Source organism: Hyperolius riggenbachi, chromosome 1 (assembly GCF_040937935.1).
Source record: "Hyperolius riggenbachi isolate aHypRig1 chromosome 1, aHypRig1.pri, whole genome shotgun sequence".
Classification (NCBI taxonomy): Eukaryota; Metazoa; Chordata; class Amphibia; order Anura; family Hyperoliidae; genus Hyperolius; species Hyperolius riggenbachi.
Window position 1 is genome coordinate 629,280,044 of NC_090646.1, and position 24,692 is coordinate 629,304,735.

At 44.2% G+C, this 24,692-nt stretch overlaps 1 protein-coding gene across 1 annotated transcript in view; it reads right to left on the reverse strand.

Annotated features, from left to right (window-relative positions):
• Nucleotides 1-10,779: 10,779 nt before the first annotated feature.
• Nucleotides 10,780-24,692, reverse strand: part of MAP3K1 (mitogen-activated protein kinase kinase kinase 1) — a 126,336-nt gene continuing 112,423 nt past the window's right edge. The window contains exons 14-20 of the mRNA XM_068264882.1: nucleotides 23,292-24,564; nucleotides 20,541-20,693; nucleotides 17,051-17,213; nucleotides 16,843-16,974; nucleotides 13,892-14,034; nucleotides 13,387-13,518; nucleotides 10,780-11,839 (exon numbers count right to left, since the gene is read on the reverse strand). Of these exons, the coding sequence (XP_068120983.1) occupies nucleotides 11,690-11,839; nucleotides 13,387-13,518; nucleotides 13,892-14,034; nucleotides 16,843-16,974; nucleotides 17,051-17,213; nucleotides 20,541-20,693; nucleotides 23,292-24,564 (2,146 nt within the window). The 3' untranslated portion in view covers nucleotides 10,780-11,689. The remainder of the gene's footprint in view (nucleotides 11,840-13,386; nucleotides 13,519-13,891; nucleotides 14,035-16,842; nucleotides 16,975-17,050; nucleotides 17,214-20,540; nucleotides 20,694-23,291; nucleotides 24,565-24,692) is intronic.

The following is a 24,692-nucleotide window of genomic DNA, read 5'->3' on the forward strand; positions in this document are numbered from 1 at the left end:
TGAATATCATTTGAAACAATATTCTCCCTTTCTTTCCATAAGCAAAAAGTTTTCCCGACCTGGTTATAAATCTTTCTAGTATTCTCCCTTCTACATTTCAGCAAAGTAGCTATGGCTGTCTGAAAATCCTATATTACTTAAGGGTTGCCCCTCAGGATCTAGGCTGTAAGATTGAGAAAGCCTGGGTCTGGATGGACCAGGTCGCCCTGCGTTAGTAGGTTGGCTTCCCATATTTGCATGAGCAATGCCTCGTGATCAGCCAATTAGGTCAAACCCGCAAAGCAAGCCCTGACAGGTTTAACTTGGTGTTTGATGCACACACTGTAGAAAATACTCTGTATATTGCCCAAGCTACAGTTGGGAGACAGGATGAACATCTTCCCAGGAGCCACATATCTTGTCTTACCGTGACAGATTTTACTCCCAGCAGTGTATGTGTACCTTCGATTTGAGAATCCATATTTTTTAATCGGCAACAAGAGATCTGTCGAGTCACAACTAGTGACCTACCCAGAAAACTATTTCAGATATCTGCAGATTCAGAATCTTCCTTAAAGTGCTTCAGCGTTGTAAGACAAACTCAATATGGTCTTAGGAGCTTCCTTCCTTTTTGCTGCTTATCAAAAGATTGTCTAGAAAATAGCTAGAAAAATACAAAAAACAAAAATCTTCGGGAATTGATAGAAAAGGCTGCTATTGTTATCATGATCTTTCATACAGATCATGGGAACACTAGGTAACCCATAAGGGCTCCTTCACAGTGCGACGCTAAGGTTGCACGTTATAAAAAGTAATAACGCAGACTAAGGCCCATTCACACTGCCCACATTTCCAGCTGCGTTTTGGAAACGCATGCAGGAGGCAGACACGCACGACAGACAGTGCATAGAGTGCACTGTCTGATGTTCACACTGCATGCGTTCCGGACCTGTGCGGTCTGGGAACGCATGCTGCACGCGGTCTTGGCAAAAAATGCGCGGCTGTCCCATTCACCTTTCAGTGCTGGGATCAGCCATGCAACGCATACAAACGAAGATGGCGTGCGTTCGCATGTGCTGCGTTCCGTATGCGTGGTCATCCGCGTTTGTAATGTGAACGGCCCCAACGTATGTGTGACATTCACAGTGCTCATGTTGCGTTGTTTGTAACGTGCAGCAACATTTAGAAAGTGCTACATGCTGTGCGTTCTTTTGGTTACTAGCTCCACTGGACTATTTGCACATGCTCAGTAATGTTTCTTAAATTTTTTTTTTTCCTTTCTATTTATATAAATGTGATGCATGCGCCATTTTCGTTCTACCAGTATGCAACGAAAACGGCGCACCGCAAGACAACGCAGTGCAATATAACGCATCAAACGCAAAGTCCTCGTGTGGAAGAGCCCTAAAGGAAATGCTTTAGACTGCAGCTAAAGCTGCTTAAACTCTTTTAATGCGCTTTTGTCCAGCCAGATTCAAGGCATCCAAGCTGCAACCATTAGGGCATGCTCATTAGGCAGTAGCAACCTTAGGGAGTCTTGCCCTAAGAACTACTTATACAATAGGTGCAGGCTCTCTGAACAGGAAGAGCTGAGGTGTAAACCATAGTTACCAACGTCAGAGGCAAAGCCTTTATCACCATACTAGCTACAGCCCCTTTTCCGGAAAAGCAAACTTGCTATTTGAAATGCCTATGCATAAGCTTTGCATATAAGTATCTGAAAAAGCAGTATTGCAATCAATGTGCATAATCACTGCACCTAATCTTATCTGAGATGCACTCGTGTCAGAAAATCTATGCATACAATCATTGCATACGATTAGCATTGCAAACAGATTAATTATGTGTATAAAACTGAAAAGCAAACTAGCTGACAGACCTGCCATCCACAGGAATACAGGATTAATAAATCCCTGTACTGTGACCAGTACTTCAGTAGGAAACTCTGTAGTCAAAGTTGAAATACATTGAGTAATAATTTCCATTGAGGAACCACTTACCTGCTATAAAGGTTCCTGTATCCTGCAAGGGATACCTCATTTTAGAAAAGATTTAAAGACATTATCTTGTAAAGTACTTTATACTCATTTCCAATGAAGTTAATCATGTATTTATGGTCCATGCAACCCAATAAATCGAATCAAACTGCAGCGCACCAAAAAAAAAAACCTGTGCAGCGCAGATGGGGCCCAAACCAGCAATCTCAAAATTGACTGTTCCAAATGCATTACATGCAATCCTTTAGCAAAGCTATAGGGAGTGCCCATCCCCCAGCCTCTGTTTCCCCTCAAGGAGGAATCTGAAACCATTGGATGATGAAACACCTGAGGTCTCTCAGCCCGATTAGACTGGATTACTTCTAATGGAAGCTCTTTAACAAATTAAATACTTCCCAGAAAGTGGTCATTGAAATTTGGACAAACATTGAACTGGTTATCACTTTCATGCTTTACCCCTGACAAGTATAAGCATTACATCAAGGTTTCAGATAGGGTACTGCAAAGCAAATCCCACCAGCCTAGACTCAGATCTATCAGGATAGAAGGCCTGTAGCTCTGGCTTGTACGGCTGGGCTCACACCCTGAGGGGAGGAAAGCTCCATGATGGCAGAGGGAGCAGCAGCTCCTGGAGCAGTGTCAGCCTGGGGCTGCTAGTAGCTGCTGCTGCCTCTCGGTATGTCTATTGGAATAGACGCCGCACAGCCAGCGGAAGTAACAGAGTAGCGACTTCCACCGGGAGCTCCCATGGAACGCACGCCCCCATGAGTTTGCATCAGTGCAACCATTTCAAGGCGGATGAACTTCCGCAACCACCGCGGTGGAGTGGAGCTCTGCCAGGAGACCTGCTGCCTGACAGCTGAGACGGTCGCCTGGGATCCCCTCTGAGAGGGATGCTCCTGATCTTACTGTTTAAAAGGGAACCTCCTTTTAAACGCTACGCTGCATAACACATAGTGCAGCTTAGAAATCCTGTTCATCACAACCATAATACACATCTGAGTGAGAGACAGGAGATAAAGAGGTACCTGTAGCTGAGTGCTTGCTTACTCAGGGTCTGCAGCCTGTACCTCATCACTGTCCACAGTAGAGGAATCAGACTGCTTCATCTCCATCTGCTTCTGACAGCCTCTGGTGCCCCACATGTGCTCAACGGCTTAAAATGCCGTCCTCGTGTGCTCAGCGCCGCCCCTACGGTCAAAGGAACCCTTCCTGCTGGCACCACCAATAGACGCCCTGGACTGGCGGAGCTTCCGTCTGCCGACCCTAGGCAGCCATGCGGAGGAGCTGTCATGTGTTCAGAGGACACCATATCAGGGGCAGCCATGAGGGAGGATAGAACACACTCACTCCAGAGCATGTTAGATCGACCGGGAGTGAATGAAAAACACCTGTCATATCACACTCTCTGTCCGCTCCGCATACCAAGCAGGAACTGCCCCCACATGAGGAAAATATATCCTATCTTTCCACTATAGGTGCAAACAAGCTCCCCTATAGTCAAAACAACAAACAAACTGCAGTGAGCCATGGGTGAGCTGGAAACAATGAAGAACTGGGGAAGCACAGGAGGTAACTGGCTATGTAGTGGGAGCTAATTTGTTTAATTAATTGACATTTGCATGCGTTTCCATAGGGGAGGGGATCAATGATAATCTCAGGTGAGCTGTCCTGGAGGATGAGGAGAGAAAATAAAAATATGAGAATATTTTCTTTGCTACTAATGTTCTAGTAAATATCCATACTACACAACCAATTCATTCTATAATTTTTTTCCGCTTCAGTGTCCCTTTAAAGCATTTCTGTTCCAAACAAAAGAAAATACATTCCTTACAACTATTAAGGCAAAAAAAAAAAACAAAAAAAAAACTCACAAAGATTTGTTCAAAAGGTTTTATTTACTATAAAGACAAAAAAACACCAAAAATAGGTACAAATTATACTATAAAATCGGATCATGGGTTAAAAACCTTTAATAATTAAAATATCTTGATATATTTAAAATAACAAAGGATACATTTAAGCCAAAATTTTTTTCTTAACCCAGAGACACAATTGCTTGCACAGTTAAGGTGCTAAAGAGAGATTTAGCCCTTGAGCCCTGGAAGTCTTAGGAATCAGTCTTACAGCAAGTATAGTCTCATTGTGAAAGTCAACTTTGGTAGAAGGAAAAAATAAAACAAAAAAAACACTATAGGACACCTGAGGTAGTAGAGACTGAAATAAAACAAGCAGTAGGCGTTATGTACAACTGAACAAGTACCAAATAACATTAAGAATGTCACAAAAATAATTATACAATACAATTTTCAGTCCAGCTTTGATCCAAGGAAAAACAAAAATAAGATTATATCACAATCTGCATAAAAATAGGACACCACAATTGCCAGCGAGCTGAAGGAAGACAAACTCATGAGCTAAAACGTGGGAGAATCAAAATAATCTCTAGGGTAATACTGATTAAATGAGGTTCATTTCTGAGCAAGACAAAGCGTCTAGACAGCCGACAATCTTCCAGTATATAAAAATCAGAGAGCGAGGAAACGCATCAGTAGCAAGCGAAACATGGCAGCAATTAAAAATGTAAGACTTTAAGGAAAAAAATAAAAATAACGATGCCATAGCATAGGAGTCAAGTAAAATACAGTTAGCTACTTAATTTCACATTACGGAATACAGTTTTGTTTAACTCTTTGGAATATGCTTGTCTGTCGCACACAAAAAAAATTAAAGGAATGTCCAAATTAATTCAATTCACATTTCATACACTTCAGCATGTATTTTTCTGTACTGTCGGAAACGAATCACCCAGATCCACACCTGGTACATTTGTGGAAATGTACAACAAATAGCTTATTTAGTTGATCCTGAGATTCAGAGTACTTAAAAAAAAATAAAAAAAAAATTTCACTGTGCAACGACCTCGACCAGTTTCCAAGGAGTTAAAAACAGTTTAATAAAAAAAAAAAAATTGATTGAAATTTTAACCATTAAAAAAAAAAACAAAGCAGGGATACCGTCCTCCTTCCACCGTCCATGCATAAATTGATGGAAACGTTAAAGGAGACCACATCAGAGTCCATGTGTAATTTTTTTTAAGGATGTGCTGGCTTCTGTCTGAAGGAAGATCAGTTTGTGAACTAGTCAGTGGGCTTGTAAGACCACCCCCTTCAACAAGGCAACATCCAGATGGGGCAATGAGATGCTTCACATTCAAACTAATAAGTAGCTGCAATTATAGAGAATACCAAGAAGGACTTCTATGTTATACTGAAGGCAGTGTAACAAAAAAAAAAAAAAGTTACATACTCACCTATGGAGAGGGAAGTTTCCAGATCTCATAGAACCTTCCCTGTCCTCTCTTGGTGTCCTCGTTCAAGCACAGTCAACCCCCTTGCAGTTATTTGACCAACTGGAATAAGCCTTCGGGGATATTTGAAAGACTTTGGAAACACTAGTGTCCAAGTTCTTTCTGAAGACAGGCAGCTCCGTACTGCACAGACACGAGCCTGCACTCATGCATGCACAGTACAGAGCAGCCAGTCTTTGGAAACACTCAGGGACACAAGTGCTTCTGAAGCCTTCCAAAGACCTCCCGGAGGTGGCAAATTTAAATGCGGGATGGGGGAACGAGAACACCGATAGAGGACCTAAGAGGCTCTATGAGAGCCAAAAACCCTCTCCATAGATCAAGGTTTGACTTTTTTTGTCTAGCTGGCTTCAGACTTGCTTTCAAATAGAGCTCTGATCAATAATCCTGACATAGACCTTGATACTGTCATACCAATTTGGCAGCGGCCTAATTGTACTGTGACAAGTTAGCTGCAGGCCACTCCAAATCCTGCTGCCGTCCTAATATGGTGCTATAGCACTTTGTGCCCCCAGAGAGATAAGTGCTATAAAAACACTATTATATGTGCCGCCATATCATCTGCTTGCCTAATGTGTACTATTGTGTCCACCTGTATTTCCCATTACATTCCCCATGTAAACCGTACCACAAAACAAAACTTCAAATAAACTCCTATCGCCCTGCTTGCTACAAGCTGTTCACAACTAAAACTGCTGGCTGAGATCATGAACAGTACATTTCCAGCATCACTGTCAGTGGGAGTGATAACAGCAGTTCCATCAGGACCAGAAGCATTGAGAGAGGGCAAAACATCACTTTTTTTTTTAAGTCTAAGTTACCATCTTGGTAGTGATAGCACTAGGCACAGAAAATGGATAATTCACAGCATTTGTAGCCTGCTGTGCAGACATTAGCCTGTTGGCAAAAACAGTTGTTTCTGATACAAGGGAGGCTCAAATCCATCCTAATCCATATTATGTAAACAGGAAGTGGACAAACCCTAATTAGATCTCAATTTGCATATAGAATCTGGAATATTGTAAATCTGGACTTCTGTGTTCAGTTGGCTGCCTTATTTGTAAACTTTCTAGTAAGACGTATTTTAAGGACTTCAGAACACAGGGAAGCAGGGCTGTATATATAATATCAGGACAGTAGACACAGGAGACATTGAACATTTTGTATAGAGCTTTTCTCCTGGCGGACTCAAAGCACCAGAGCTGCAGCCACTAGGGCGCACTCTATAGGTACTAGCAGTGTTAGGGAATCTTGCCCAAGGTCTCTTCACTGAATAGGTGCTGGCTTACTGAATAAGAAGAGCTGAGATTCAAACACAGGTCTCCTGTGTCAGAGGCAGGTCAGTTAACCAGTACACTATCCAGCCACTGCTGATAGGTCAGCATACAACCTTTACTGTACACAAAACGCTCCCGCCATCTCAATATCAGCGCTATTGATCAGGGCCCAATTTATATTAATAAAAATAAGTGCAGCTATGCTTTAAATTGAAGCCTTGTATACGTATGAGGCATGACGCCCAGCAGGGTTTTGGACTTGATCTCTCAGGTGACCGTGCAGGGCTGAGGCAGTTATCAAGAGGCTAGGGACATGTTCTCTTGCTATGCTGGGTGGAGGAGGTGGAGCAACAGAAGAGGAACGTCAGAGATGGGCGGGGTTCGCAGCTAGAACAACGCCCTAGGCAAGCACTCGTCAAAGCTGATTGCTTGACATCTACACATGCTAGATTCTCAGCTGAGGCAGTCTGACTGGCCAAGTTTAACCTAGTGTGTACCTAGCTCTAGCTTCTCAATACTGATACACAGGGCTCAATTCACCAAGCATTACTGCATTAAGTAATGCAGAAAAAAGCTGATCTTACCAAACAATTTGTTAAAGTGGATCAGAGATAAACTATTACACATTTCATAATTGTGCCCCTTACATATATGTTATAGGGCATTCCTCAAGCCAAATTTTTGTTTGTTTTAATGCCCTAATTCCATATAAACTAAACAAGCCATGTGCACAACTCCTACAGCACCTAAGAATTCTGAGTCCCATGTAGCAAGTGCTCATGGGAGCTCAGTCTGGGGAGGAGGCGGCTTCTTGAAGGAGAAGGCGTTTACAGCTGGGAGCTGCTGAGATTTCAGAGGCAAGGGGGCGGAGAGAGGGGAGTGGAGTTTTCACAGGGTGAGGGGCTGGAGATACAGAGCAGCTTGGCTGTGTAATGATGACAAGCAGAATATGGCTGCTCTCATTTGAGCACAGGAAGAAATAATCATACACCGCTGAAGCGGTTTGCAGCTAGATTTACTGTGTAAACAATCTAAAATTTAGAGAAGATATATAGAGAAGTTAATTGCTATAGTTAGTTTTTCATCTCGAATCCGCTTTAAATGTCAATTCACTAAGGCCGTTAACACATGGCAAAATAACATTTCCGACTAGTGCGGTAAATGCCTCAATAAATGTCAATTCACAAAGATTAGAGCATTCGGTTGTGAGATATTCGATATTTTACCTCCAGCCGGTAGCTGTAAATAACCATTAGCCATATGGTAAAAGCAAAGTAGACGGCTAAAAGTAGGAGTCACCCCTCCTACTCCATTAAAGCCGATTTACTACCGGGCGGGACACCAGAAAGTATACAAAACAGGAGATGCAGAAGCATGGTGCATTATCAGATTTCCTCTGTATTCCTTTAGATGTGCACATCTATAGACTGATACAGAGACTACTAGCGTGATGCATGCAGACAGGAAAGTGTCAGGAAACAGAAGGATGAAAACCTGAAATTTTTAGGCACAGGGATCACCCATCACCCATGATCTATCCAACCACATAAGCCAGCACACTGGAGGCAGTTAGAGCTGCAGTACCGCGCACTGGAGGCAGTGAGCGCTGCAGTACCGCACACTGGAGGCAGTGAGCGCTGCAGTACCGCCTACTCGTCAAATCAGGAGCAGCACATTTTCAAGTAACGTTTTGTGCTTGTGCTACGCTAACACTGTATAAGAGCCAGTCCTAATTCATGGTGTACGGTGGATGGAGGGCGGCAGGCAGCAGACAGGAGAGACTGTGAAAGTGGTCAAGTTACAGACGCATTGATTTGGTTTGTAATAAGCTATTCTTCAAAATACTTTTAGTAGAAAAATATTAACCTGAATATTGCAGGGAAAAAAAAAAAAAAAGAGAAGAAAAGTTGTAGTCAGACAGGAAGATAACAGGTTGAGCAATTAATGCACAATACCCTATCCAATTATACTCAAACCGTATGCGGTCAGGTACAAGGCTGCCCTCACACTTATCTCCGCGGGTTTTTTCGTATTTACGATTTTTCTGTTCTGATTCTGCTTTTGATTACGTTTTTATGAGATTTATGCATATCAATGAAGTTAATTTACACAACATCGTATCAAACTTAAAAATTAGATTCACGTAAGAAATGCGATTTTTACTTAAATGTAATTTTTCTGTGTTTCCAACGACTTACATTATATGCCAATAGCATGTCCATTTAGGGAAAAAAATACATGTAGGCCAATTTTTTTCTGTAGAAAAAAAAAACCCAAAAAAAACAATAAAAAAACCTCAACAACTTAAATTGACTCGCGTTAAAAACTGAAATCGCACACAAATATTGCTATGAGTGAACGGCTCCCAATGCTTCAGTGATCTGGAACTGAAATGGGTAAAAAAACAGTTTCAGTATTTATTTGCACAGCAGTAAAATCTGGATTTAAAACCCAAGTACAACCAGGATAACCCCACCCTGGGTAGTTCCTATCAAGTTGTATTACATCTTGCCTATCTTTGTCAGAATTTCTGGCTCTGCCATTACCAGGCAAATGTCCCTCCTCTATCAAGATCAAGTCTTTCTAAAACCAAACCTTCAGGAATGGCTGTGTGATGGACCTTCATCAGGTCACCTTTGACTGTGTGGCTGTTTATGCCACGTTCTCAAATTAAAAAAAAGACAACAGCACCATTAAAAAGTGTATCCGAGGGGGCAAGAAGAAAAAAAAAAAATAAAAATAAAAAGATACTGAAGAAGAAGGATGCCTCTGGATCCTGCAGAGGTTTCCCATATCCTTTTGGCCCCACCATTACCACTTGCAGACCCTCTGAGCATATCTGACAAGAGCTTGTTGGACAAGTGTGCGTGGCCTGCGCGAGTAAGTCCGTGTTTGCGCATAAAGCCAAGCTACTCATGTATGCATACAAGTGGCTTCGGCTTGGTAAACAGGCACGACCATAGTCCCGCAGGAGCAGTACGGCCAGGCATGCGCATGGAAAGCACAGGTGCAACTTTCAAGAGGGTGCCGGGCAGCAGCAGTGGTCTGGAGGAGGACATGGAGGATCCAGAGGCTTGCCTCTTAGGTATATTTTTATTGTCACCTTGGGTTCGCTTTAAAGTAAATTGGATTTATCCACTGACCACCAGACATGCATCCAAACTGAAGAAGCAAGGACTTCCGATACGGACTGATCCTGGAATCCCAGCTTGAAAACATCAGCAGACGGCCCACTGTGCAAGATCAGTAGACCCAGGTGGATATATGCATGGAGCACATGCACACACAGTATAGTGGCCGTAGGTGCAGCAGAGCGCCCTTTGATGTTTACATACTGACCAAACAAGCCAGGGAGCCCAAGACCACAGTCACTGATGTAAGTTATTGCCACTCACCAGATATTTAATGGCATTTATAATTCCGATGCGCATCTAAGGGACAATGGAGAGCCCACCTATATGTTCTCAAGGAGTGAATCAGAAGGCTACCAGTGTGCCCAAGCCCTTATTTAACCCTTTAGAAGCCTAATTATTTAGAGGTTTGCAAGTGCTCCAGGCTAATTTATTTTAGCACTTTTTATTTCTTATTTGTTACATTTCCGTGCTAATAATTAGCACTGCTGTAATGTGTATTTATGGCCACTAGGGGGCAGTGCGAGACAATAACAGGATTTCTACTTTCGGTTTCTATATTTTCTGCTAGCAGAGAGGCATCAAAGCATTCCAAAAATTTACAGCACAAGTTCTGTCGACTGAGGTCAAAAGCAGTGCATTTATCTCAAATTATATAAATTCCTTTTGATTATGGGTTAAAATTACTAATTTTAAAGAGACTCTGAAGTCTCAGAAAACTCTTTTTATTGTAAAAACCTGTTCAACATTATTGCCCTAACTAAAACAAACTCCCCTCGCAAAATCCAAGACTTTCTTGGTCGTGGATTTTGCTGCCCCGGGAGGCAGAGCTTTCAGCTGCAGCTCTGCCTCCATGTGCGTCAATCCGCGCATATCTCCGCCTTTCCCCCGCCCCTCTCAGTGAAGAAAGACAGAGGGGCGGGGGAGAGGCGGAGATACGCGCTGATAGACGTGTGTAGAGGCAGAGCTGCAGCTGAAAGCTCTGCCTCTCATGGAAGCGCTCCCCGCAGTGTGCCCCGGGGAGTTTGGGGGAATTTAGTTAGATTTCAGCTGCAGGTATGCGGCGTTTTAGTTAGGGCACTAATGTTGAACAGGTTTTTACAATAAAAAGCTGAATTTTCAGAGACTTCAGAGTCTCTTTAAATGCAACGCTCATCAAGAGCTACACTGATCAGTTTTCATTCCCATCCGTTCCAGATCACTTATGTTACGAAGAGAGGAGTTTGGCTTTGAGTAATCCTGACCTTTACCTTCACCCTTTCATCATTAAAAATATAAAGAATCATTTACACTTGACAATGGTACGCTAATGTGATGAGGAGATCCAACAGAAACCGCTCTGAGATGCTCGGGGTTCCTGCGAAGTACAACTGTGGTAAAAAAAAAATACAGTGTAGACAATATTTACACATTGCAATCATCTCTATGGCCATGTATACTGAGATTTCAGACAGATGATTCATAGACTCCGCCCACGTCCTGTCATGACTCTCAGTCAAGCTTCAGAAAGCTGGAGATGGGTTTATTCCTGGTGCCAGAAGAACGCCCGGAACGTCAGCGCAAATCTTGCCAGAATTGCCGGGCACATACCAAGATGTGCTTTTTATATATATTTATATAATATTTATAATAAATACAAAAAATAAAAATAAAAGGGATTCGATTAAAAATTCAAAAACAGGGCAGGATTCTTTCTGGTTTGGATTTTTTGGAAAGGAATCTCTCCCCACAAGGCACACTCCTCTCTCTACACTCCTGTGTGTTCTGAAGCTTTCCCGGGTATGAAGCGGTCATGCGCAGGGCAGGAGGGCAGGCGTCACACGCAGGTACAGTATTGGCAGAGACAGGCATGCAGCTGCAGAGGAACAGGGATCCCCGTCTCCAGTTCAGTAGCAATCTGAAAGAAAAATTACAGTCTTTTTCTGAGAAGGGCTTCTACCACTTTGTTCTAAAGACAGGATGCTTTAGTAGCTCTCTCGACGGAGGTCGGTCTTGGGGCTGGAGCTCCAGACACCGAAGGGTGACGTCCCGCAAGCCCGGTGACAGATGAGGCGGGATGGATGGGGCGGTGGTCGCACTTGCAATCTAAATAGGAGAAGAAATACTTTATGAATGGTGGATTGATTTAAAGTGGTATGAAACTTAGCGCTTCTGCTTTGCTCTATATAAAAAAATAAAAAAAATAAAAAGGGACTACCAGAAAAAACACTGGCGGCAGAACAGCATTCAAACAGTTAAACACAGCACTTTCTTCTTCAGTGGGATGCTTAGTGCCATTGCTAAACTTGAGGAAGTGATTACAATAGCAGTTGATAAGAAAACAAGCTAATCTAAAAACCACTAGCAGTGTCTCAGCTGAATACAAGTCATAAGTGTACACAGAAGAAGACACATTCTCCCTGGATACACTGCAATATATAAATAAAGCAGCTATGCAATAAATTATATTGGCAGCTTTCAGTGCAGATAAACTGTACTTTGAGAATTTGGAATTTGTAAACAGAAAATACTAGGGCACAAACGCAAATATGATAGCTGTATCCTACTAATATTATAAATGGGAAAGTTTGGATGTTTGCAAGATTAGAGGTTTGTTAATCACAAAAATAGCTGAACGGATTTGAATGAAATTTGGCACACACATAGTACATTACCTGGAACAACATATAGGATACTTTTTATCCCCATAACCAAAAAGTAGGCAGATACAAATTTCACTGGGAAAATGTAAACTGCAGCCATTCTTACACTGTTAGTGGCAGGGTTCTCAAACTGCACAGTTGGTCACTGGGTGACTGGGATTAATATTCAGAAAAGTGGGTGGAGCCTACAAAAGCCAATCAAAATTCACCTATTGCTTTTCAAGAACAATATTTCATTTCTGCCATTCTTGCACTGTTAATGGCACAAGCCTCAAACTGGTACAGTTGGTCACTGGGTGACTGGGGTTCAAATTCAAAAAAAGGGGGTGGGGCCACAGTCAAGCAACTATTTCAATGCAAATGATTGATGCCAAAGACCACAAAGCTCATAAACTAGGTCATAAAGTAATTTTGTGTTAGGGTTATGAAAAGTGGGCAGTGCCAACAGCAGCCAAATACATACCCGGGCAACACCGGGTCATCAGCATGGGTAATAAAAAGTAGGAAAACAAGTTTTTACTGAATGTTAGGTCAGCGTTTAATCTCACTTAAATTAAGCAACAGAACAAGGTTACTCCGCTCATGCGATCTCTGTGGAATGTTCATTTACTGAGCGTTCTATGCACAGAGGGAATCTTATTTCTCCAAATACAATGAGGTTCACAAACATGAAACTCTGAGGACCATGGTCATGACATCACACTGTGGGAGGGGTTTCACCACAATATCAGCCATACAGACCCTCTGATCTATTTTAGAAAGGGTAAAGCCTTCTCGTTGGAAAGGGGATATCAGCTACTGATTGGGAGGAAATTCAATCAAGGGTTAAAGTTCCTCTAACATGTTTTCAATGGTCCAATGGACTGGTGGCTACACAGATGATAGGTGAAGAGAACCCAGAAATGTCTGGAGAGACTTTATGGGAGAGAGAGAGAGGACACTGACTGTTCTTTTAAGATGTGTTCTGTGAGACAGAGAAGACCGGAATACCTTGAAGATGAGTGCGAGGTGATTGGAGTGTTTCTCGGCGTTCCACGGCGGTTTGGCACAAGCCATCTCAATAATGCTGCAGCCAACGCTCCACACATCGCAGCTCCGCCCATACTGCTGCCCCCGCAGCACCTGAAGTGATGAACCGGAAACAGAGCAAATTAAATTCACTGTAACAAGTGGTACCACACTAAGTTTTCATGGCTTGGAAAGACTGCAAAAACGACATGGCAGCGCATGAAAAACACTGGCCCGGCTGCCTGCCACGAGTTTACCGGCCAGTCCCTGTGCGCCGCCTTAGTCTATTCCTTGCTGCGTATTTCCTTCCTGGCTTTATTAAAGCCTGTGTCTACTGCATTTGCTGCTGTAGGATAGCATTATCCATACGTCTGTCTGTATGCTCACGCTCATGGCAGGCAGCCAGGCCGGTCTTTCATGCACCACCCTGTAGCGACACGCTAACTTCAAATTTCAAACATTTTAAGCAGAAAGAATATAAGCATACCTCTGGTGCCATAAAAGCAATTGTTCCCAGCAGCTGCCCCTGAAATTCGCCAGCACCGGTGCCCTTTGATGCCAGTCTAGCTGCCGCTCCAAAGTCAGCAATTCGTAGTCGCTGTCCAGTGCTATCAATCAGTAGATTAGCTCCTGAAAGAGATGACAAGTAATTGTTAATAGAAACCTTAATACCGCTGATCGCATGAAGATGATTAAGGCCTCAATTCACGGAGCATTATCAAACGTTTATCAAACACTTTATCAAACGTTTGATAAATTTACCTCATGGGTAAAATCTCACTAAGGTGTTATATATTTGTTGAACGTTTTATCGGTAAAACATTCGATAAATATATAACACCTTAGTGAATTTAAAATCAGATTTTACCCATGAGGTAAATTATCAAACGTTTGATAAAGTGTTTGATAAACGTTTGATAATGCTCCGTGAATTGAGGCCTAAGTTGACTTTATATCTACTGCAGGGGTGCCCACACTTTTTCAGCTTGTGAGCTACTTTAAAAAAAAATGAGCAAGTCAAAATGATCTACCTATGTACAATTTTAGGAGCACACTTGTATATACGGAATGGAAAATGTACTGGGGTTGGGATCTATCACAAAGTCCTTCACGATCTACCTAATGGGCACCCTTTGCAGCCTGACTGACGATCCAGTCTGATAATTTTGGCAAAATGGATGAATTTTGGTGTTGCAACAAGCATGCCTGGATCAATTATTTTATCGATTTCGTGCTAAAATTGGTTAAATATATCGATTGAGCATGCTAAAAACCCCCGCCCCCAAAAACTGTGTTCAATATCGCAATGACCAACGAATGCGATGGACCACCGGCCCCGACCAATCCCGACCCCCCCACCGCCCGTGTGCAGTGTCAATTCTCACCTGTCCCACTGCCGTGACTCCCAGCCTCCTCCGCCATCAACCCTGTGCGGCACCGAGAGCGTGTGATGCACATGGTGGTGCTCCCAGTAATGGCGTCATGCTGAAATCTATTGGGAATCTATCTGCAGTGTATGGGCAGGCAACAGATCTCCCTGTGTCATAGAGGCACTCCCTGCTAGCAAAACGCTAGTATTGAGACACTATTGTTATTTGATCTGAGGAAGTGGACTGCTATCCGCGAAACGGGTTATTCAAGTGTCTGGTTTCTATTAAACATTTTATTAATTTGGGCTAACCCCTTCTTTTAGAGGTAAGCCTATTTATTTATGTTTCATCCAGCTGAGATTATCCTTTCCACACATCACATCTTGGGGTGCCTCTTCCCTCCCAGTAATATCCCACACCAACCCCCTCACCTCGGGGTGTAGGCTGTGTATGTTAGTTCCTTGGAACCTTTACACCCCTTTTTCTTTTCCTGGAGAGCGACCTTACATTGACGAAGACTAAAGAACCCGAGTGAGGACGGGCTTTCCTCACCAGCCATTACACTGGGGTTGCCGGCCTTACAACCTATTCTTGTGAGTATTCTGCAATCTGCACACTGTTGTTGAGTGTCCCATACCCTCGATGTGCTACACTATCAGGGGCTCCTGGTGTGTCTCTCTCGTTTTTTGTCTCCATTGGAAGGTCCACGGACTCCATTGGTACCACACCCTCTAGATCTCTCTCTGATCACTTTCGATCAGAGAGATCTGGCTCATGGTCCATCTGCCCATACATCTCTAGGGTACCCTTTGGTGCCATTCATACTATTGTATGCAGGATGTACCACAATAAACTGTCGCTTGCTATAAACCTCCCAAACAGAAACTGAATTGGACAAGCTGTGTGACATTGCATCACACTGCAACGCATTGAACCAATGAGAAGGCAGACGTGACCTCTATGCAAATTCTGATGTCCTGTCCTATTGCACACAAGATATAATCCACACAGCCTGCTCCGAACCATTGCCAGTAAGCAATCCTAAGAAGAATAGAGGTTTATTTCAAAGGATTCTAAATTCCAACTTTTGAGGGACTTTATCAAGTGCACAATAATACAAGACGTACTATCCACCCCGCTATGTGCTCCATCTGCAGAGCTGCAGCTTCTTGCCTGGGCTCACGCTCAATGAACTATTGTGTGACAACAGTGATGAAATATGCTGGGAATACACAGTAAGATTTTTCAGCAGATTTACTGTTCGTTCAATTTTCGAATTGTTTTTCTGATCAATTTCCATTAACGTCTATGAAAAAAAAAAAAAATCAGAAAATCAGATCGGACCTGTTGGAAATTTTTTAGCGAACCATCTATCTGTCACAAAAAAAATCTCATGGAGTATTGCCAGCATTAGTGTAACCAACCCCAACTCTACACAATGACACAGAGGGATATGCAAGGGCTGACATGAACTCAACAGCTCCCAAACCAGGTTTGCTGCAGACTGACTGAAAAGTCAGAAAAGTGAATCAAAGAGAATCTGTAACGAAAAGATCCCCGGGAGTGTACTTACCATGGGAGGAGGAAGCCTCTGGATCCTAAAGAGGCTTTACCCCTTCCTTCTCAGAAGAGGAGATCCAGCACAGGGATCCCCAGTTGATTACTTGTCGACGTGCACACGGTAGCGGCTCTCCACTTTGGCTCTAGCGGAGATAGCTGCCCTCGATCTGATCTGCTATATGCACAGGCGCGAGCCATATGCACCGGCGCAGTGGAGTGGATACCATCGGGCCTGCTATTCCGCTGGAGGTAAATGCTCCCTCCCGAAGTACCCCTCCCCGGGGGAATTTTTTTTTTTTATTTCAGATTCCCTTGGTAAATATGTATGGAAAATATGAAGAACAATTAATCTTCCCAATAACAGGGCTAGAGATAGCCACATATACAGTACAATACTAGCAGGTGGCACCGTACATCTGCAGCAGTATTCGGCCCACGCAGAAGGCATGATTAGGTAGGACAGGTTTTTTAGTCAGTGGGTGGAACCAATGTAAAGAGGTTGCCTCACCTTTCACATCTCTGTGAATGATCTGGTTCTCGTGCAGGTAGGAGAGACCCCGCAGTAGCTGCTCTGTATAGTTGATGATGACCGATTCCTTGAAGGCTCCGTATTTGCTGAGTAGATGAGCCACAGATCCTCCTGTGAGGACACAACTTGTGTTAGAGGAGAAGGAGGCACACTGTGCAGACAATCAATGCAAAGGCTCTTCTCTTACCTGCCATCCATTCCACAAACAGGTTGTAATTGTTCTTCTCACAAGTGGCCCCCAGCATCCTTATAATATTGGGGTGACAGAGGTGGTTCATCATCCTGATCTCCTCCCGCAGAGCCTCCACCACTTCTCCCTGCTCGCTGGATGTGTTCCTCACATAGGTCACCTGGAACAGAGCAGACAGCAATTACTGCACAATACACGGCTGCATACTTACATCCGAACACTAGAGGGAGGTCACAGAACATGGGATGTTGCTGCCTTAACCAGTTCACCCCCAAGGGTTTTTACCCTAACGGACCAGAGTAATTTTCGCCCGTCAGTACTCCTCCATTTTACTCCCTAATAACTTTATTACTACTTATCACAAGAAAAATTAACTATACCTCGTTTTTTCCGCCACCAATTAGGCTTTCTGTGGGTAGTACATTTTGCTAAGAATTATTTTATTCTAAAATGTGTTTTAAGGGAAAAATAAGAAAATAATGGAAAAAAAATCATTTCTCAGTTTTCGGCCTCTATAGTTTTAAAATTAAACGTTCTACTGTGGATAAAACAGACACATTTTATTTGCCCAGTTGTCACGATTATTAAACAGTTTAAATTATGTCCCTATCACAATGTATGGCGACAATATATTATTTTGAAATATAGGTGTTATTTTTCTGTTTTGTTTGTCTTTTGTCTGTCTTTTGTCTGGTCCACAATTACAAGCCCCTATATAAAGTAAAAGTAATTTCCCATCATAAAATATAGATTAAAAAGCTGAGCCCCTAAGGCAGCTATTTATTTTTGAGGGGTTTGTATGGGCTTTGGTAATGAGTTATTTATTTTATTAGTGTTGGTTAAGTATATATGTGCCTGTAGGTGTAAATTTACTTTTTCGCCACAAGTTGGCACTGGTGAGCATTTTCCCGATATAGGAAATGTTCGCTTTTTTTTTTGTACACTTAAATACTTTGTGACGGCTTCCTGTTTTATGAATGGATGCAGCCACTGTTCGCGGTCACGTCCATTCACTCCAGGCATTGCGACTGGGTAGAGGACCGTTTCGGTCCACTTCCCCAATCGCTCAACGCGGAAACCCGGCGAAAACGGCGGCGGTTGCGGCGCGCACACGTGCGGAGCAGCACCGGGACCGCGCGACGTATTAAAACGTCATGTTGCCATTAACAGGGTAATGCATGACGTTTTAATACGTTACAACGCCATTAAATGGTTAAAGGATACGTCCAGGCACAAAAAAATAAAAAAAAATTAAATCCACACACCTGGTGCTTCCTCCAGCCCCAGGCAGCCGACCTGTGCCCTCGCCGCAGCTCCGGAGGCTCTCGTTCTTCTCTGCTGCAGAAGTCGCCAGGTTGGCTTCCGGGTCAGCTTCTTGTGCGCTCCACTGCATGGGTCACGTGGTCTGGCCGATGTCACCAGGACGGAACTGCGCAGGCGCAGAATTACTGCGCCTGTGCAGTACCGTCCTGATGACGTCGACCAGACCACGTGACCAGTGCGGTGGAGCGCACAAGAAGCCAACCTTGCCAGGTCGGCTTCTGCAGCGGAGTAGACCAGGAGCCACCGGAGCTGTGGCGAGGGCACAGGACGGCTTCCAGGGGCCGGAGGAAGCCCCAGGTGAGTTGATTTTAATTTTTTTTGTGTGTGCCTGGGCGTATCCTTTAAAGGGGAACTGAAGAGAGAGGTATATGGAGGCTGTCATGTTTATTTCCTTTTAGACAATACCAGTTGCCTGGCAGCCCTGCTGATCCTCTGCCTCTAATACTATTAGCCATAGCCCCTGAACAAGCATGCAGCAGATCAGGTGTTTCAGTGGTTCAGACTTATAAGTCTGATCTGACAAGACTAGCTGCATGCTTGTTTCTGGTTTTAATCAGATACTACTGCAGAGAAATAGACCAGCAGGGCTGCCAGGCAACTGGTATTGATTAAAAGGAAATAAGCATGACAGCCTCCATATACCTCTCTCTTCAGTTCCCCTTTAAGGTGTCCATACATCTGACAAAGAAGCAGACTGACCATGAGACAGATGAATCAGATCAGAGAGGGATCTGTTGCTGAGCTCATACAGAAAATTAAGGCACCAATTTTAATCCGGTTCAAAAAACTGTATAGAATCGGATGGTCACTCGGGCCACAAAATCGGTAGCTGTATGGCCACTTTTAGGGTATCCTGGTGAAGATATCAACTACATTTTCTATAGTATGGAAAGGACTGATATGACTAAAGTCACAAATAGCCCCCTTTTGCCCCATTTTTCTTTGATTAATGTGCAGCCAAGCATTTTAATAACTGGATGCGGAATACCAACCATGGTGTGACAAAGGAACCAAAATACCTAGATTCTGCTCTGTTGCAGTCACATAACAGTTAAAGGGACTCCGAGCTTAAAATAAAAACGAAATCTGTACTCACCTGGGGCTTTCGGCAGCCCACCGTAGGTCGGGAGGTCCCACGCCATCCATCTGGCTCTTCTCCCTGGGCCTGGCCAGAAATGGCTCCCCGGCGGCTCACGGCAACACTGGGCCAGAGTGTCGGGCTCCTTCTTCCTGAAACGTCAGTCATCACCACGACTGCCGCCTCGCGTCATCATGGCGGCCGGCGTGACAGTACGGCGCATGCACGATTTCTGGCCAGGCCCTGAGAGAAGGTGCCAGATGGACGCCGTGGGACCTCCCGACCTATACTGGGCTGCAGACAGCCCCAGGTGAGTACAAATTTTGTTTTTATTTTGAGCTCGGAGTCCCTTTAAGGGTGGGGACAGAAGGTTTCATAGTAGGAACACCCATAAAGGAGGTACTCGTTTTTGCCATACATTTAAACATACTGGAAACGTGCTACAAAAGCAAAAAATCGTGAAAAATTGATCTGTTTTCTGCAAGTGTGAACCAACCCCAATTGTGTAACAGCTGGACTATTGCAATGCCCTCTATGCAGGTCTTCCAAGTAAAGACCTGCACCACCTGCAACTAGTAAAGAATGCTGCCGCAAGACTGTTAACAAGCCAACCCCACCATTGCCACATAACACCAATCCTTTGCTCATTACACTGGCTACCCATAAAATGGAGAATCCTTTTCAAAACTGTCATGCTAACATTCAAATCCCTACACAACCCAGGCCTCGGATACCTGAAGGATTTGTTGCAACTGCGTCACACCTCCCACAACCTCAGATAAAAAGGATCCAATAACTTGACCACGCCCGGAGTTCAACTAAAAACCTTTGGAACCAGAGCTATCGGTCATGCTGCCCCTACCCTGTGGAATGCCTTGCCATACGTAATCAAGACAGCTCCAACTCTGGACATGTTTAAAGCAAAACTGAAAAGCCACCTGATTAGTCTGGCATTTATGATCACATGACTTTTCCCCTGTACACATCACTATTTACTGATCTGAGACCTGCTTATGCGCTTTGGGTCCTTCGAGAGAAAAGTGCTTTACAAAGGTTTCATCATTTTTTAAATGCAGATTCTCTCACCTGTTTGACTGCCATTAATGTGCCGGTTCCAACATCCTGAGCTTGATAGCAAGAAGAGAAGGCTCCCAAACCAATCTGCTGGCCTTTCAGCCATTCGGCTTCTTCCCGATAGTGATTTTTTGCTTTGGTATGTCCAGGCAGAGTCTCTGGAGTCTGATGAGAGATGGCAGCAGGTTAACCATACGGTCTACAGCAGAGAACATCTTCTGTGATCGTTACTGGACCACATGCCTATTAGATTAACACTAAGAGAGTTCAGCACTCCCAATGATGGTGGGGACTGGAAAGACACTGCTCTCACTGCAGCTGCCTGGGGGAGGTCTGTCTCCATTAGCTTGCCTGTTATCGCTGGCTTATCTCCTTTTCTAAACAGCCGGTATTCTCCGTTCCCATTCCGCCTGCTTCAATCTGTATGAATTGACATGTAGTGACGTGTTGTGATAATCACCACATAAGGTGGTAATTTATCGCTCTGCTTGGGAATGTCAGCTTTTCATGTGGTAACAGCTTTTAGGAATGGACATTTTGCTAAGTGGTCGGTAAAGTCAGCTGTTTTGAGCATTAAAGCATGCGGGAATGCTTTATGAATAGAGGCCAATGATCTAGGATTATATTATTGCTTAAAGGGATACTGTAGGGGGGTTGGGGGAAAATGGGTTGAACTTACCCGGGGCTTCTAATGGTCCCCCCGCAGACATCCTGTGCCCGCGCAGCCATTCACCGATGCTCCGGCCCCGCCTCCGGTTCACTTCTGGAATTTCAGACTGTAAAGTCTGAAAACCACTGTGCCTGCGCTGCCGTGTCCTCGATTCCGTTGAGGTCACCAGGAGCGTACTGCACAGGCCCAGTATGGTCTGCGACTGCACAGTACACTCCTGGTGACATCAGCGGGATCGAGGACACGGCAGCGCAGGCGCAGTGGTTTTCAGACTTTAAAGTCTGAAATTCTAGAAGTGAACCGGAGGCGGGGACGGAGCATCGGTGAGTGGCTGCGCCAACACAGGATGTCTGCGGGGGACCATTAGAAGCCCCGGGTAAGTTCAGCTCATTTTCCCCCCGACCCCCCCTACAGTATCCCTTTAAGGTTTTTGATTGCAAAATTTCACTTTCAAAACGAGACTGACTGGCTCTGTATTTCAGTCGGGTCATTTTTTATTAACAGCTTGCAAGCCACTCATATGGCACCTACAACAACTCGTCATCCTACAGATCTTCAATGAATTGCACATTTTTCCGAGCGGATGCAAATTTGGTTGCACACTGTGGGCAGATAGCCCACCTGATTTTGGCTGGTACAATTTCAAACTAGCCTGTTGCATTATAACTGCTGTGGGCAGTTTGATCCTTCAGGGCCGTTCTGTTTCAAAATAAAACCCATTTTAATCTAATATTGGAAGAAAAAAAAGAAAAAACACACACACACACACACACACACACACACACACTGCTGCCAAATTCAGTATTGCTTTGCATTATTCACCCACCCCACTGCCATTTTAAATAGGTAATTGGGAGTACGGCCTACTCTCCTGACCGGCAGCCCATCAAAACCTTTCAAACAGGACTACCTGGCAATCAGGCCTAGTTCTGGCAGTCCTAGCTTCCACAGAGTTCAACTAGGTGCTGTGTGTACCAATGAGGACTTACAGAATTAGGCAATAGCAATGCGGTCCCAGCCCAAAGCATTGATTGTCTTTGAATTAAAGGGCACCTGACCTGAGTGGGATATCGAGTCTGCCATATTTGTTTCCTTTTAAACAATACCAGTTGCCTGGCTATCCAGCTGATATTTGTGACATCGGTGGTGTCTGACTCATGCACTTGAAATAAAGCATGCAGAAAATCCAGTCAGACTTCAGTCAAACATCTGATCTGCATGCTTGTTCAGGGTCTATGGCTAAACGTATTTAGAGGCAGAGGATCAGCAGGACTGCCAGGCAATTTGCATGGTTTAAAAGGAAATGAATATGGCAGCCTCCATATCCCTCTCACGTCAGGTGTTCTTTAAAAGGGAACTAAACACCCTTTCTTTCACTGGAATTTCTCCTGGCTTTTAACAGCTGTAGGAGCTGCCATGTTCCCCCTCCCCTTCCTTATTTACAGAAGTCACAGATGCCATCAGCAAGCCATCTTCACATTTTCCCTCTATTTAAGCTATAGAAGAAATTGTCCTAATTAACCACTCCCTCCGTTGATGAATGGTATGGTTTATTTCTTGCTAATGAGTACAATAAAACAATTAGCTGCATGAAATCTCTGTGGACGGGGTCAGGCGGGCAGGCCTGCTGAAGTAGGCTAATAAAACTTTAGTGCTAAACTTTGAATGTAATATAAAAAGGTAAAATTGAAGTTTATTTTAATAATGAGACCTATTGTTGGCATGCATTTTTCATGTGCTATTGAGATGCCCTGGGTACCAAAAATAGTGTTTGGTTCACTTTAAGCTTGCATTAGCTTTTACGTTTTTACTTATACTTGTGAACACAGCTACTTGTAGCCCGGTAGTCTCCGCCCCTCCACAGTTGCAATCAAATGTGATGCCATTTCCTGGCTACTAAAAGGTAAACCAGAAGGCAAAGCTTTACTGTAGCAGAAGTTTACTATATCAGGATCAGTCACATTGTATATTTATATAGGCGCATGGTCGGGACCTGGAGTTTACTATAACCAGAGGTTTACTATATCAGAGTTTACTAAGACTCTACTGCACATGCATAAACTCACAGTAAACATGCAGATTGCTTGACTTACATCCTGCTGGATGATAATGATGTCCTCTCCATTCTCCACCTGCAGCTGGGGTATGACAGGCAGAGCATCCTGAGAGGCGGACATGGCGAGAACGACAGCCAGCGCTTCCTCCTCCTCAGCCTCCATCTTCTCCTTGCACTTCTGATTGTGGCTGACATCCTCTTTGTAGGTGTTGTCCACCTCTGCCCGCTCAGGAGACAGCACAGCTACCTCGGACTTGAAGGTCACCGTGCTTTCACAAACTGGTATGGAGGCCTCCAAGAGGTCCTCCATGCTAGAATTGAGCTCTGTGTTGGCATCCAGCCGACCCTTCTCTTCCACAGGAGTAAACACAGTGTCATCACTGGGTATGACGGCATTAGTACCACTGCCACCATTTTCACTGTGGGAAACATTAAGTTCAAGAGTCATATTACCTTTTGGGGAGTCCCCTGGTTTCCCCAGGTCACTCACTATAGGCCGAGACGGCTTTGGCCTGTGTATCTGATGAGATGGCAATGGCCTAGCTTGAGTGAAAACAGGAGACAGTTTTTCAGGCTCTTTACTTCCTGAACAGTGCTTCTGGATCTGCAGGGAGAACTTCCTCTGAGTCTGAGGGGAAGCGGATGACAATTTGCAGGGAGTAAACCCCTGAGGATTGGGTTTGGCGACATCTGCGACAGGGCCAGCTGGCACAGACGGGGCGGAGGAAGGGGAAGGCAACGTCTGGAAAAAGGAATGAGGTTGAGAAGATGAGGGAGAGTTCAAGCATTGGCTTAGTGGTCTGCGTTTAGTCTGGATGGCAGGCTTTGGTTGTTCTGTGGTTACAGTGGATAGTGGGAGTCCTAAGGAGATCGCCTCCAGTGCCTTATTCAAGTCCTCGGGGCTGGAAGCAGGTTTCGAGACACAAGGGTCAATCCCCACTTTCCCTGATAGCTGCATAGTGTGATCTGGGGAATTACTCTGTGAAGTCACGGGAGAATTGGCTGGTGCTGAGGGCTGTACAAACGCTTCCCTGCGGTGTTCAAAGGCGTGACTGTCCTCAAGGCCTTGCTGAATCACCTCCATGATGTCCATTTCCTCAGCGATGGCCATCAGACGTCTTCTCATGCGGCTGTAATGTGTCGAGCTGGTAGCGCTCAACATGTCCAACAGCTTGACGTACACATGAGGGACTCGGGCTACCATCCTGGCCGCGCTTAGGAACACTCTGCGGGATAGTTTGCCCACCATCGAATGGGAGTTGTCAATGGATTGCAAAGCGAAGTTCAGCAAGGAGAGCAAATTCCTATACCTGAGGGAGAGAGGAACAGAGTCACGTTTACAGGGCACTCGAGATGGGAGCAAATAAACTAGACATCAAAAACGTACAGACATCTGACAGTAAAGTCAATCGTTTTGGGGCCAATCCCATCCCCTTTG